This window comes from Planococcus citri, chromosome 3 (genome assembly GCF_950023065.1).
Source record: "Planococcus citri chromosome 3, ihPlaCitr1.1, whole genome shotgun sequence".
NCBI classification, from domain to species: Eukaryota; Metazoa; Arthropoda; class Insecta; order Hemiptera; family Pseudococcidae; genus Planococcus; species Planococcus citri.
The window spans coordinates 64,890,805-64,907,029 of record NC_088679.1 but is presented as its reverse complement, the minus strand read 5'-3'; the positions used below and the strand labels follow the sequence as shown (position 1 = coordinate 64,907,029).

Here is a 16,225-nt window from a genome sequence, read left to right as displayed (position 1 = left end):
AAGTGACTCTTTCGCGAACGAATCGATTCGTTAATGTGACTTGTTCGCGAACAAATCGATTCATTCACTCAAATTTTGATGAATCACTCGCGAACGAATTGAATAATTTTTAGTGAATCATTCGCGAACGAATTGATTCGTATAAGTCACTCGTACACCCCAAAAGCGCTACACACGAATACTCATCAGCTCATTTTAGTAATTTTTTTCTTGATTGGGCCTATTTAACGCCCTCCACCTCCCTTGAAAATGGGGAGAATAATGTGACATATAGATTATAAGATTTTAAGGGACACTGAATATGAATGTCAACTGTTCAGCTTTTCCAAGGTCTTCTTAGGTTTCAAAGACGATTATCACAAGAAACAAATTATTTTCATAATCCTAAACTTTTCAAAAAAAAGAGTTACAAAAATTTGCATGAAATTTTCATGTTTTGAGCTCCTTCTCTTATTTTTGTCGATAAGAAAAATAGTTTGTTTGGGCCTGATTTCCCTGCGAAGATGTTCACAAAAAATAATTAAAGTCTTTGTGATCATTTTTTTAATTCTCTATTGAAATCCTTCTCCAAAATATGGATTTTCCGACTTTTTATAGGTACATAAATTATGTATAATTTTGAAGATGATTATTGATTACACATTTTTTTAATAAAGCAAATAGAAATAATTCGCCCAAAAATGGTATTTTGAATTTTCAAAAATGTCGATCTAATCGTAAGCAATTGTTGTTAAAATCCAAGACCACTTTTAGAATTCCAATGAGCAATTAAAAATTTGCAAATCGCTTATTTTTAGATAAATTCGTGTTTTGAAAATTTTTTCTTCGCAAATATTTCGAATTAATTTAGTCAAAACATTGAAAAATATCATTCCTGAAACTGAGGAAACTACTTTTCCAAAAGAGTATCATGTTTTGTGATGAGTTTTTTTACCCTTAAATATAGGCAACTTCATAATACGTAAACTTTTTTCAGTTGCATATCAAAAGTTTTTGAAGGCGTTCTCTAATTGTACAGAAAATCGCCCATGTTTTTGCACTGTTGCCGAAATTTCGTTACCACAGTCGCCAATGTTTTGACAAGAAAGAAGAGTTATTATATCGAGTAAAAAATTGTTCAAGGTAATCAAATAAGCGAGGGCAAAAAATTTGAATTTTTTTTTGAAAATTTGTATTTTGAGCGAACTAAAATTTAAAAACGATGTTTTTTAATGCAAGAAGTTTATTTTTTGTTTTTAAAAATTTTAGAATTTGAAAGATTTTTCTTTTAGGATGTTCATTTTAAAAAAGAAAAGAGAACAGGTTCAAGTGAAGGCGAAAACTCATGAAAATTTATAGGTATGTATTTCGAGAGGCATAAAAACGATACTTTTTACTCGATGAGTTTATTCGCTCGAGCAAAATCTTTTGAAAATTCATGTTTTGAAAAGCAAAAAAACAGGGATTTTTTTCATCACAAGTCCTTCTTTTTCCGAAGGACCCTCCAGAACCTTTCTTTACCTCTTTTAAACTTCATATTTGGTTTCTTAAGACTTTCACCTAACTTCTCATTCTACAAAATTTCATCTCTATGAGTTTGAGACACCTACTCCTCGAGTCAGCTATCTAAGTTTCACGAGATGAAAGAAAATTTACTTCATCTCAATCGCCGTTGACGCGCCTAGCAATCAAAAGTATCTACATTGAATTAAAATTATTTCGTACCTGAATGCAAAAATAGGCATACATTTCTTTTCTCAATTTGCCATGATTATTCAAATCCGATCTAGAGCCTTATTTCTTGAACTTGATAAGAATATGTTGTAATTCTTCATCAGAAAGACGGTGCAAGCTGCAAAAACTAACTCAGTTGAAAGAATTCTACTCCTCGACGATATTTTCTATCGTCTTCAACAATTTTAAATTCATATCTAACTGAAATTTTGTGCTGAATTGTAATTTTCTCTTTGCCTTGCAAATTGGGAATTCATTTCAAGAAATAATGAGCTCATGCTCAATGCTCGATGTTGTCAATACGCTGAACTTTTGTTTTTCGTGTTCATTATTGTTATAAAATAGGTAGGTAAATCATTATTTTCAGGGTTTTGGGATATGAATTATCTTCAATTACGACAGAAGACCCTAAATGGTTTGAAGAACCAATGCACGTAGGTAAGTTAGAACTGAATTTTTTCAACGTAATCTGCAGTTTAGCAATTTCGACTGAGTCATGATTTTCAAAAGAAGTTTAACTACTGCATACTTACAGCTGAATAAACAACGATGATTTCATGATGTGGGTAACGAAGACTCGTTGCAAGGTTTTCGCGATGACATAATTTCGTATCGTTTCATCGAATCCAATAATAATAAACGTATACGTATGTTTGAAAAATAAAAGATTGCACTAGTTTTTCGAAACGAGGTTTCGTAAGTTTTCAAAGTTTCAAAGCTTGAAGGCGGTTGGGAAATAGCGATATAGTCTTCAAAAATTAAAATTTGTTTTTTTTAGCCGGTAGGTCAAAAAATCAGGCTGCTCAATCAAATAAAGTTGATTTTATACAGGAAAGTTGACTATAAGAATTTAAAAAGGTGTAATTCAAATCGTGTTTCATCTAGATTATTTTTTCGAAGACATGTTAAATCATAGAAAATCTCAACCAAGCTCAAAATTTTGGTAAAAATTCCCACATTTTCTGGGGGGAAAAACAGAGAAGGGAATTGAAAAACTACATACCTATGTACATCGTATTATTCGGATTTCATCTTACTTCGTGTGACTTGATGAATAATTGAATGCTACTATTTTATATCACGACTTTATTTTTTAAAAGGTTGAACCAACCAACCAGTGATTAGAAAATGACGACTCAAAATCTTTTCTTCCAATAAATTTTTTCTTCAAATTAATTTCCAACAGATCAGGAATTTCGAAGAAAATTCTTACGTCAACGGTAAAATCTTTTTCCACGCCTTTCATTAAATTTCCTCTCGACTTTTATTTAATTTCGCAATTTACTCCTCGAATAAGTACTGAAAACTCGAGCAACAGAAATTCAATTTTCTCGATCAAAACGACAAAGCAAGAACTACCAACGTCAAGACCTTGGCATATCTTTGCAGTCACCTACGAATTAGATAAAATCTTTCAATTTATCAAGAACCTAGGGCTAGATCTTGATCATTTTTCTCAAGTCTACAAACTTTGATTTTCCAACTACCAGCGCCATTCTGCCTAGTTTTCCTATTCGTGTCATTTTTTTCAGCACTAATGGGAATTTTTTATTTTTATGAAATTTTCAACAATGAGAATCATCACTTTCGACAATTTTTCTAAGCGTTACAGTTTTCCCACTTGCAAAATATTTTTAAAAACACGATCTGATCAAACTTTTTTCTTACAAGGGGAGCTTTTGAACTGGCATCCTCGGACTTGAACAAAACAATCTAGATCGAAAGAGCATGTTCTAAAACCCCGTAATCAAAATTTCAATTCTTATAATTTATTTTTAAATTTTTAGCCAAATTTTGAAAATTGAAAAAATTGAAAAAAAAACTTTTCAAGGGCTATTTCCAAACTTATTTATGAAATATAAATTTTTCTTTGAGCAAAAATAAATTACCTGATGTAGATAATCCCTGTCATTCAAGTCCTACACACCAACAACTACTGATTTTAGGTCACTCTGGATCCTCCATCCCCAGCGATTTTTCAATTTTTTTTTCAGATGCTTCAAATCATTTTAGAAAGATTAAAAATAAGCTTTGAGATTTACAATTTTGGTCCAGTGCTTATCGGGTGCTCCCTCGACCGTATTAGAATTTCTTCGAAAAGAAATCACTCAATCAACGTCCACTATTGCAGCATGAACGATGAAGAAGTCTTCATGAGTTTAGGAAGTGTACAAAAAAATTTAGAAATCGACTTGAGATCTTTTGATTGAGGCGAAAGCTCATTTCGAAATCAAAATTTCAAGGACGTATCATGTTCTGAATTAAATTAGATATCTATTCAAAAACCAAACAACAGGAAATTCAAAGTTTTTCATTGGAAACATCAAGTGGAAAAAAAGAAAACTTTGGGACAACGTCAAATCGTTTTCTCTTTTTCATACAGGGATTTTATTTTTCCAATTTTATAAAAAAAAATCATTCGTAAGATTTTGAGTTTGGCAACGTTCCTGAGACTTGAAACTTTGATCAACTGGTCATTGTTTTTTTCGAGTAAAAATTTATTATTTCACATCATTTTTAGACGTAAAAGTTCATTTATAGATTTATGGCGATTTTTTGAAAATTCAAAAAAGTTCAAAAACGCTGTTTTTAGGGCGGTTTTTTGACTTAGGTATTCGTATTTTTTTCGTTTTTAAACAAAATGAACCAAGTAGGTAAGCAGTAACTTTATTCAACTCCCTCTTCCTCTTTCGCTTAAAAAACTACCAGTTTCAAGCCACTCTGAATCCTCTAGCAAGCTTTCAATCTTTTCCAGAAATTTCAAATTGCTCTGAAAGGTACGAAAATGAATTTCAGCATTTTATATTTTTGTTGATGCTATTTAGACAACTTTCAGGCAGTTCTAGATAGTTATGGTGAAATTCCAGGGGTGCTAAGTCAAAAGTGAATAATCTGGAGAAAATTGAAAACTCGTTGGAGGCTCCAGAATGACCCAAACTTAGTATTTTTCGAAGAGAAAATATTCACACTGATTCATTTTTTTTTGTTGAAAAAAATATACCTATTTTCATGAACAAGTTGAAGATTATCGTTTTTTATTGGAGGGGGGAGGAGGATTTTTTACACTTTCAAAAATGCCCCCAAAAATCTAAAAATAAACTTAAGGTCCTGAAATTTTGATGAATAAGATTTCAAGTTTCATCTAGCTTAGATCGAAGGGTGTCAGTTCATAAGGTTCCCTTAAAATATGGTAGATTGAAAATCGAGATATTTTGCTCAATTTTGTTGTATGTTACCTAATCAAGTTCTGATCACTAAAAATTAATGAGTGTAAAATGGTAAAAATTCTATATCTGTTTGGACCATTCACAAAAATTTCTAATTCAAATTCCGCAGAATTGAATTTGATGGAACCGTTTCCAGCCAAATGTGACACAATATTTGTGCTGATTCGACAGCTCAGCTAATTCAGAAGGGTTTTCTCAAAAATATAGCAAGCGAAAAATTTCGAATTTTGCCAAACCATCTCACCCAACTCCATTATGTTCCACAGGTTCATAATGAGTGCAATCAGACTACCCTCGAGTGTCAAAAAATTGATTCTAATTCTCTTCAAGATGAACGTATACTCCAAAAATTATTAGAAAAAATATACCTTGACGTAATTCAAAATCGTAACCCATTTTTTAGAACCCCTAGCTGGCGAATCATTAAAACATGACTCACTCATCACCATAAACTTCGAAGATTTAGGCGTTTTACGTCAAGGAATCATTCGACGACGTTATAATGGCTGAAAAACTGCAACTCGTGTGAAATCATCGGTGCAAAATATTTACCCAGCTGTCGAAAAACGCTTCTTTCCAACCAGCGAATCCTTGAAACACGCCATTTGCAAATTCATACGATGCCAATAAATCCAAAAAACAGATTTCAATCACATGATCAGAATGACTGCAATTTGAATATAAAAACAGCCTACACCTTGTACGATTTCTCATTACTTCTTCATCGACTTCTAGTTCGAACCGACTTGAAAAAATATCGTGTAGTAGAATTTCTTCTCTAATTCGAGGTTGGTTGGAATTTTTCATAATTTTTTCGCCTTACTTATGCTTAATCGTTACCTGTGCATAAAAAATTCTCACTATTGAAGTCTAATCGATTAAATTCTTTTGGTAGATTTTTTTCCTCGAAGCGGTTCTGGTTAGAATTATTATCACATCTACTTAATTCCTTTAATTTTTTCCTCAATTTCATTCGTCGTCCTTACATTTGTTCAAATTATTATTTAAAAATGTTCAATTTTTGCGCTTTTTTTGATAGAGTTTTGTATAAGATGAAGGGTTTTTTTCATAGGATTAAATTCGCAATTTGTTACATCGCGTGGTCATTTTTAAATCTCTTATTTAATTGCGGTGTTCGATTCTTAGAGATATGATTTTTTTTTACTATTTATTTTCCAATTTCTTAATAGGTCTTTAAGATGTAGATATAGCTACTTAAAATGAAAAATAAAAAAAAATTCGTAGAACAATAAATTAAATTCTTTTTAAAGTTACCATAACTTAAGTTACCTATTATTTTTAAGTAGACGTTTGCTGGAAGATGAAATTTTTTCCCCTCATTTATCCTATACTTTTATTGATTTTTTTTTACGTACCTCACAATTTAGATATATCGATAATTTTAATTTAAAATACATTAAAAAAATACTTAAAAAACCTATTCTATCTCTAATCTATAATATTATTTTATGCTATTCAGAATATAATCCAAAATGAAAGCTTTTTGCGCGTTATTATTGCTCGTGGCTTATGTCAGCGCTAGTCATCACGAATGCGATCCTTTAGCAGCTGACACCATGAAGAAACCTGGCGCTGATCCAGCGAAGGGTGACCAGCACATTCCGTTGGACGTTATCCTAAGCGTATCAAGGGTAAGTGAATTTTTTTCATCAAGTACTCATCGCATTCTTTTTCATCTTCACTTTGAAATTGAATTGTTGTATTTTTTCCCCTTTCATTCGATAGGCTCGCTATACTGTTTCTCAAGCAACTTTAAGTACACTGGCAAACGCCAACAGCTATTGTAACGCTGCTAGTAAGTTGAGTTTACTCGATCTCCTACCTAATAATTTGCCGGCGTGAAATTTCCATTGTATTTAATTATTTACCTATCGACAATTTCAGCCCACGGAAAGGAATGTGATGCAACAGAATATTTCCGAGCATTAGTAGACGGACCTGAACCAAATAGTGAAAAAGGAGCGGATAAACTCAGATTCTATACAGTTTTCGTTGGAGTCAACAAAGTGTAAGAGATTGAAAGAATAATTCTCCTTGTATTCAAATTGTAAATTGAAAATGACTCGCCGATTTTCATAATACAGAAAAGATGAAGCAGTCGAATACCATATGTCAATGAAAGGAATCAACGAAGATGATTATATTATGCAAGCTACAAACATACCAATCAAAGGTAATAAATACATATATCATTATTCATCATCCTACCACTCGTAGCAGAAGCATTAAAATTGCCAAGTATGGCGAACGTTGGGACAAATCGAACACCATGAAGTCGAGTTAAAAAAAATTATCGAAACTGTCCCCTCAAAGGCTAACTTTGAAGAAAAGTATAAAATTGAGCAAAAACGCCGATTTAGTGATCTTGAAAAAAAATATTCAAATTCCTCGCATTGAAAAATAAGAAAAATCGACATCACATAAAGTGGGATTCTGGGAAAATTTCTTATCATAATATGTACTTAACTTTGTAGTCTAATTTCTTGGACACCCTGTGGAAAACTTTGTTGCGGCGTTTTGAGCATAACCGAGAGTAGTTTCAAAAATATTCGTCAAAAAATTTCAAAATTCAAAGTTACTTGAGCTTTTTTTGAAAGTTCATCTTTCAAAAACTTTCCAAATTTAGTAGATACTACTGAAAAATTTGAAAAGAAACGTACATTTTTACATTTATTACAGCTATGAATTTTTCGTGATGGGATCTGCAAAACTATGAGGGGTGAATTGGGCCCCTTATCCCATATTTTTCCAACTTTCCTAATAGAATTCCATGGTTTATGGTATCAAAAGTTTTCAATAAATCACAGAATATTGCCAATGAATTTGCACCCTCTTGGCCAGCTTGGAGAATTTTGTTCAATGCATTAAATATTGCTTTGGTAGTGTTTTTTCCACGACGGAAGCCAAACTGTGTTTCACTTAGAATGCTGTTAATGATAGGAACTTTATCAGTCGATTATATGTACATGCAACAGACGCTCAAAAATCTTTGAAAATACTGGTGTTACAGAGATGGGCCTATAGTTGTTTAAATTTGATTTTTCCCCTTTCTTATGTACAGGAGTTACAATACTTGATTTCAAGCTGTCTGGAAATTTTCCCTGATCTATAGACTCATTAAAAAGTTCAGCAAGTACTATGAGATATGTAGCAAACAGCTTATTTGATAAGGCCTACATCTAAACCATGACTATCCCTCTATCCCTTGAGTTAGAATTTTTGAGACCTTGTATGACATTAGAGACTTCAGCTGCAGTAGCTTGCTGGTAACACAAACATTGAGGAATCATTAGCTGGAATAAGGGATAATGGGTCCAATGTTTGAGAAGAATTAACTACCTTACTCCCAATAGTTGCAAAATGTTGGCTGAATAATTTTGCCATGTCAGCTGGGTCGGTTTATTTGGTGTCTTGGAATGTAATATGATCAAGGGTTTATTGTTTGCATGGTTGATACGAGTTTATTATCTTCCATGTCGTTTTTTTGCAGATATTGTTTGAGACAGTTACCATTCATTTCCCCAAATCCATCAACCCGAGAACTAAAATTCTGCCTGCCAAACACCCAAAAAATATTTTCCCGAATCAATATACCCAAACATCATTTCCTCGAATGACAAAAGTTCGACAAAATATCTAAGAGTTTTCATTACAAAATACGTATCGAAAATTTTGAAATTTTTTCGTATTTACACCTAAGAGTAGGTAGTTTTTTTTTTTTTGGATTTTTTGGATCATTAATAATTGGCTGAGCTGACGACGCTACCCTCTTCCTCGACACCCTCTGACCATCTAATTTTTTTAGTTCTCACAAATTCATTAAAAACTTCAGTAATTTTCAAATTTGAGTGCACTTTTTCAATTTTTTGGATCGTTTATAACTTTTGATGAAAAACGCACATTCCCTTCACCCCATCATTCTAAATTTTCAATTTTTATCATACTTTTCCCCCTGCCCTTTCTGAATATGATGCATTGAAAGGAAATTTTCTTGTTTAAAAATTGCTAGGACTTTTTTTCTCAAATTTTGGACAACTTTTCACTTCTTTCAAAATATTTTGACTATGATCAAAATTCAAAACTAATCTTGGCGTAGATAGAAAATATGAAAAAAAAATCCGCCATTTTCCATGACAGAGAGAAAAATAATTGAAAAATTATAATCCACTGAAGATTTTACCGCATTTGAGATTTTTAATTTCGGGTATTTTTCAATTCGGGATTTTGGCATTCAGGATAATAAAACAGCACAAAAGTCATTCGGGATAATTGATTCGGGATTTTGGTAGTCGGGCAAAAAAATATTCGGGGGAATTGATTCGGGGAAATGTACTGGAATCGTTTGAGACTGCAACTTTGTGATGACCTATTTTTTATATTCCTTTTGAAGGAGCTTGTATGCAAATTTTTCATCTTCAGACCCACCAAATTTCCAATCTGAGTAAGATTCTAATAGTCTAGTTTTTAGGGTGCGTATTTGGGTTTGAATACTATGAGGATAACGTAAGTTTAAAGTGGGAAAGATAAGTTGTACCTAATGGTTCAAAAAAATATTTAAAAAATTAGAAAATCTTGAATTGAAGCATATAGGCACGTTTCCAAAACACACTAAGTCCATTTTCAAAGATTCTGAGGTCGCAAGACCATCTAGCATAAAGTTGCAGCCCAAAATGGCTGATTTTTTGATATGTTGTGCTCAAGGGTCTTGGCTATAACATATCAAAAAATCAGCCAATTTGAGCCATTTCTACGTTTCCCAATTGTACTAAGTACCATGAATTTCTTATCAATATTTTGGACTTGGTGCGTTTTGGAAACGTAGGTATGCTTCAATTAATATCACCTGTTTTCAGTGCATCCCAAGTTTCAGCTTCCAGAGGGTGCAAAAAATTATCAAAATATAAACTCTGCTTCGTTTTTGTTGCTCACATCGATTTCAAAATTTTCATTCAAAATATCTCGTTTTTTTTTGTTTTTTTTTGTATTTGGAAACTTAAAACATCATGGATCATTTTGAATGTAGAAAAGGAAACATTCCATTAGGTAATATTAAAATAGTTCAAAAAAATGACGAATTTTATCCAAAAAAAGGTCAAATTTGATAATTTTATTTCTCATGATCAGTATTGTTGAAATCCAAATATGTAGGTAACCTAACGATTTTTAAATTTCCAGGAAATGAGGGGGGTAATGGGAGCTTTATATGGATTAAATCAAAACATGAGTTGATATTTACAGGGCTTATACTCAATTTTTTCCAAAAAAAGTAACTTGATAAACAGAAAAGTTAAAAAAATTAACTAAAAAGTGACAAAAAAGTACCTAAAAAAATTACATACAAGACGAGAGCAAAAATTTTTTTTGAAGATAGAAGATAAAAAAACAGAACGTTCATTAAAAATGTACAAAAAGCACGTTTTTTAAAGCAAATATAATGGCAAATAAATTATACTTTTCCAAATTTTTGTAAGAAAAGTATTTCGCAACTTTTTCGCAATAAAGCACGACTTTTTGACATTCTTGAAACAATAGTGAAAATTTTTGGCAATTTCAGACCAAAAAGCAAGATTTTGACGTTTTTGGCGACGAAGGGCAGTGAAAATTCACAGTCGATTCTAGAATAGCCTAAAACTGGTCATTTCAGAATTTGGCCGTCGAAATACCTCATAAGAACTACAAAGTAATTACATTGATAGTGATGTAGCCAAGTAAGGGAACGTCTTTTGAAACCTTCCAGCTGCAATACAAACTAAACTTGAATTCTACGAAAAAAAAAGTTTAAAACTCCCCTGGATCCATAATTTTCACTAACCACGTGTGAATTTTCTAAATTTTTGAATATTCTGCCTCCAAAAGTCCACAGTTTTTCAGAATTACAACTCCGATCTTCCTACCTAGTTCAAAACTTATAATTTTACAATTTTTCTTCCAATGAAATAAAAAAAAATCCGGCACTACAAATCGGATGTATAACTTCTCAAGTTTCACGAAGATCATAACGTTGCTCATTCGAGTATATGAACACCCAAGCAAAACTTGGAGGATGATATTTCTGAATTTTTTTCCCTACGAATTACCAACATCAAATGTCAGATAACTAATTAATTCATTAACAATTTGAAATTTGCAGCTGTTCGAGTTCAAAAAGATGGTACAAGAATCGATATCGCAGAGAAAGATATTTCACCAGAAATTGTAAAATCTTTGAGTAAGTACAACTCTCGAGTACCCGCTCAAAATTCACGATATTGCAACACGTTTCATTCGTAATTTTTCTAACAAACGTAATTTTAATTTCACAGGACAGCCATACGCTTTGTTCCACGCCAAAATAGGCAGTTTTGCTGTATATGTTACATGCAATGGCACAAGTATGTATTCACAATATTCTGTACCAACGATTTCTATTAAGCTTATGCTTATATGATACGTAGACATGCCTACTGCTCTTTCCATTAATAAAAATGTACTTAAACTTATATGTACCTAATTCGACGATACAATTTTTTGTTCAGCTATTTGGGTATCGTGGTCTTTGGACGCCATCAAGAAAGGATTACACAAAAATGACCCTGAACTGGCCACGGTGTTGGCAAATCTGAAAATACGTGCCGCTGATATGAGACAGAAACTCAATATACAAGGCCCAGAACCTGAAATTCGTGATATTGTAACACCCGCAATAGAGAATGCACATTTCACGCAACAGATTCCTGTAGCTTGAACCCGCGCATAATCCCGAGCATTTATAGTCTTCCTTTTATTTCTAAGTATTATTCATTTAAGTCTATTTTTACCGTCGGATATTTCGCGGTTTATTAGATTAGTTTATGTTTTTAATTGGGTTCCTTCTCTCATTTTATCTATATTATTGTAATCGGTGGTGGAGTTTTTAATTATATTGTGTGATGCAGCATTCCAATCATTGTGTTTTATTTTGCATGATTATCGAGAAATGGTGCATCTTCTGAATGTACTTGTAAGGACTCTTTTTTAGTGCTAAGGAAAGATTTGAGGCTCATCTTACAGCTCATGTGTACATTGGTCTGATTAAAGGTAGCGTATGAGGTTCCATTTTCACCAATGAGAACTGAAATCTCAAGCAATAAATAAAATCGACTCAAAGTTACCGATTCAAATTGCCTTTGAGATTTTTTGCAAATAATAGTTGAAATTTAAAAAAAAATTTAAAAAAACAGACGCATTGAAAAAATGTTTATGATCTCTAGAGTCCCACAGGCTCTCCTTTTTTCTTAATTGGATTTTTATGAGCGCTAAATACGAGTATTTGCTTATTTCTGCAACCCTACCCCTTCATGACTCGTATGCCTATTGCCTAACCCAGCTCATTTTCTTGAAAACGAAAAAATTGAGTGACATGGGGTTCACTGCCCCTTTCCCATTTCTCAAAAATGATAATCTGTAAGTTTAAAAAAAAAATATTAAAAATTTGCATGAAGTTTTCAACCCCTCTCACCCTTTTTCCAGCTGCGAAAAGGTGTGTTTTCGAATATGATGATTTTTCGGACAAAGGGGTTCACTAAACAGAAAAATAGATATTCAAGCTTTTGAAATCTTTTCCGAAGATTTCAATTTTTTGAACTTTTTAGTTTTTAGGCACTGAAAAAAAATACTTAGTACGAGAATTACAAATATGTAAAAATTAAGAATTTTAAAGCATAACAATCGTCTAGATAGTGACATTTTTTTTTTTTGCAATCCCGCGTTTTTTCTCAGGAAGTCAGGATATATAACGTGAAAATTCAATACAAAATAATGAGAAATGACCTTTCACCACCTCCTCTTTTAATCTGCAACTGAATCGAGTGCTAAAAAGGTACCTAAAGTTGGGCATTCATTTCAGCAGTTTCAACATTTCGGTTTTTCCTCATTTTCTTTTCATATTATCGAACAAATTCAAGTATTTGCAATTGAATTGAATTACCACTAAATTATCTACTTACTGCGAATGTCCGCGTTGGATAATAGAGCTGCAGACTGTGAAGTAAGGCTTCCATGTTCATTTATTTTATTTATCAGCAAAAATGTTTTAATTCTTTGGAAATCTGAAAAAATTTCAAATTACAAAAAAATAGTATTAGTCTTAGACAGTCATTTCTTATACAAATACCTTAAATAAAAAATTATTATGGAAATGGGAGCAGGGGGAGAACCAGCCAACAAAAAATGTCTCAAATTGGCTGTTATAGATATTTCCTATATTTATCTATTTTATGTGCTGTGCTCAAAAATGAATGAAAACCCCTTCTAACATTTAATTTTTTGGATTTTTGACCACGACCCAAAACTTCAAAAATTGTGAAAAAAATCCTAAAGGTAACTTGAAGTTGACATTTTTGCCAATAAGTCACGCCCACAAACTGCACACAGATTTTTCAAGTTCGTAGTAATAGCAATTTGAAATTTTCTTTTAGGTTTTTTGACTAACATACGAGTACAGTGCAAAATGAAACTTAAAAAATTCCATGGATTGATTCTCAGTTCCTCTGTCTATACATCGCAAAAATTTCAAAATTTTTGGTCCATACGGTAATGAATGGGAATTTTTTTACGTGAAAAACGCGATTTTTTGCACGAGGGGCAAGGGAAGGCGGATTGGCGAAATGTTTCCAGCTCCGGAATTCTTTTTTGGCCCTTCAAAGATACTCTGAGAATACTTCAAAAATCTGAGTCGAGGATAGATTTACCCAGGGCCGTCAAGAGGGGGGCAAAACCGCGCTTTCTGGAAGGCCCGAAAGAAACTCCTATTTTCTATACTTCTTGAAACAAAAATTTTCTAAAGCTTTTGTCCACACATCGCTCGGGCTTGTTTTCTTTTTCGAATTTGAAATTTCTGGAAAAAATATAATTCAAGTTTTGAAGATTTAAGTGAAACAATGAACGTTTCAAATAAAAAGTAGGTATAGTTTTCATGGCTTTGAAATACAAATTTTTAAGAGCCTTCGCCCTCACTTGGCTGGCTTATTTTCTCTTTATTTTTCAAAATTGAAATAATTAAACAAATCTCTCATAAATTTTCAAAAATTTTGTCCTCTGTTTTTTCAAAATCCACTTCTTAAAAAAAACATCGTTTTCAGGCCTCTCGAAAATAATTTTTTTAAAACGTTCGCCCTTGCTTTGTACGGGTCAAATTGTTTCTTGTTTTGAAATTTAAAAAGTCACATTCGGGCCTCCAAAAATCCAAAATAGAAAATGAAAATTTTCATAAATCATAAGCTATGAATATGATATCAATCGGCTAAACTGATATTTTTACCGTACCATATATGTAGTTATCAGTCGACAAATCTTCAGTTGAACCCCCTCCCTCTCACCTCTCAAAAAACCTTTATATTATAGTTTCGTTCCTAGAAATGAGCCCAAATTATATTGGTCCCTGGCCCACATTGGCTCTCGACGATAAACTAGCTTCCCTAAAAGCTCAACAAATCGTACGCCTCACACTAATTTTTCAATTTTTTTAAAATTTGAGGGTCTTTTAACAGGAAAGAAAAGAAACTAGTTTGAAAAATCTTCATTGAAAACATGATGAACGACACGTCACCTGATTTTTGGGTCATTCCACGTCAATTCGACCAAGAAGTGGTAGGGGGGGGGGGGGGGTCGGCGATTTTATTGAAATTTTTCCAGTGGAAAGAACTTCTGAAGGGATGACCAATGGCGCAAATCGCAGCTCTCTAGCCCTTTTTTAAAGGCTGCTAGGGGGTGTCAAAGTTTTCAGTGAACTTGAAATACCTATCATCCATTTCAGCAGTGCATTACTCGATAACCGCGATACCTACCAAAATGGGACTTTTTCCAATGGTTAGGGGTTCTGAAAGGCTTTTTAGTGATACATATCACAAAAATCAGGGTTGCCACTTTCGTAAAGTCGATTTGTAAAATGAAAAGTTTGCGAAAAAATGCGGTTTTTTCATTTAAAACATGAAAAAAAGTTTTGACTGGTGAAGTTGGCCCATTCGACCCCTATTTTTACGTATCCGTTGCAAAAGTTCAAAAAATTCAATTTTTCAATTCCAATAACATCAAAAAAAGTTTAAATTTATTCAGTTGTCTTATTTTGACCTCTTTGTGGCGTATTTCACGAAAAAGTTGATAAAAATCACACTCATAGCAAAAAATTAAAATTCGTTTTTTAAATTTTTTTTTCAAATTTTGATTTTTTTGAGATGAGTTTGTTTTATTGAGTGAAAGGGGTTTCCAACTTTTTCAACGGATTCGTAAAAATAGGGGTCAAATGAATCAACTTCACCAATCAAAACTCTTTTTCATGTTTTAAATCAAAAAATCGTATTTTTTTCGCAAACTTTCAATTTGACTTTACGACATAATGCCATCCCAATTTTTTAATATGTTGTTCAGCACGTTGTCCATAATATATTTATATTTTTTTCAGAACTTTTGAGAATCGGAACGATATGAAAACTGCGTTTTGAAACTTTTCGAGCTAATTTTTCGTGCGAAAAAATGTGGCAACCCTGATTTTCATGGTATCACCAAAAAACCTTTCAGAACCCCTAACAATTTGAAAAAGTCCCATTTTGAATTGACGTGGAATGGCCCTTTTAATAATCTTTTTTCAAAATTGCCCAAAAAGGAAATGTAGAAAGAGGGTGTGCAACACACTGAATTGAAAATTAAAAGAAAAAGAATGTGGTTTTTAGTATTTTCATCATATTCTGCATCGTTGTTACCTCATGAGCTGAGTATTTTTGAACAGTTGGCCCTCTGAAGGACAGGATATGAATATAAAAATTCAGATAATTGGAAAAACTGCTATGGGAAATGAATTACAAGTTTTTGAAGATGCTGATCATCATTGTGTGAAATCTGTTTGATCTTAAAACAAAATTGGAGGCAGCTGAAATTTTGGTCAAGGGCGGTTTCAGACTATAATGTTCTGTTCAAAAATCGGGGTCCAATTCAAATAGGAAGCGGGCACCTCAAGAGGTTCCCTTGTAAGAAGCCTTTCATTGTTTAGGCAACACCAGCTCAGATTGTTTAATATATGTGAGATTGCGTTAATTAAATTTGTACCTTCTAATTAAATTTTTTTAGAGCAGTTTTTTGTTCAAAAATATGAAAGAAATTCATGTGCATACATATTTTTTGTTTCATTAAAATTTGAGATGAACATTTTATTAAAACATAATATGTGTCGCGACGCAACAAAATCGACCTTCGAGCCGAAAATAAGTTTTTGAGTTATGGGGGGTTAAAGTTTTCAGTCCAGTTCTGCTCGT

The 16,225-nt window shown here is 32.6% G+C and overlaps 2 protein-coding genes across 2 annotated transcripts in view; one reads left to right on the top strand and one right to left on the bottom strand.

Annotated features, from left to right (window-relative positions):
- LOC135842085 (uncharacterized) overlaps positions 1–16,225 on the bottom strand; it is a 96,725-nt gene that overhangs the window by 34,517 nt on the left and 45,983 nt on the right. Inside the window, exon 6 of the transcript XR_010558066.1 lies at positions 12,926–13,027. The gene's annotated coding sequence lies outside the window, so the exon portion shown is untranslated. The remainder of the gene's footprint in view (positions 1–12,925; positions 13,028–16,225) is intronic.
- Positions 5,572–11,883, top strand: LOC135842063 (uncharacterized). Its single transcript, XM_065359394.1, has 8 exons — positions 5,572–5,728; positions 6,421–6,592; positions 6,687–6,756; positions 6,846–6,969; positions 7,046–7,134; positions 11,092–11,169; positions 11,264–11,332; positions 11,477–11,883. Exons 2-8 carry the CDS (start codon positions 6,434–6,436, stop codon positions 11,683–11,685), a joined length of 798 nt encoding a protein of 265 aa, XP_065215466.1. The 5' UTR covers positions 5,572–5,728; positions 6,421–6,433; the 3' UTR covers positions 11,686–11,883.

What these genes read in the sequence shown, in the direction of transcription:
- LOC135842063 (XM_065359394.1), top strand. Translation starts at nt 6,434, where the DNA reads ATGAAAGCTTTTTGCGCGTTATTATTGCTCGTGGCTTATGTCAGCGCT. An exon ending in CAGCTATTGTAACGCTGCTA is followed by an intron (nt 6,757 to 6,845) that starts GTAAGTTGAGTT and finishes CGACAATTTCAG; the next exon opens with CCCACGGAAAGGAATGTGAT. An exon ending in TGTTACATGCAATGGCACAA is followed by an intron (nt 11,333 to 11,476) that starts GTATGTATTCAC and finishes TTTTTTGTTCAG; the next exon opens with CTATTTGGGTATCGTGGTCT.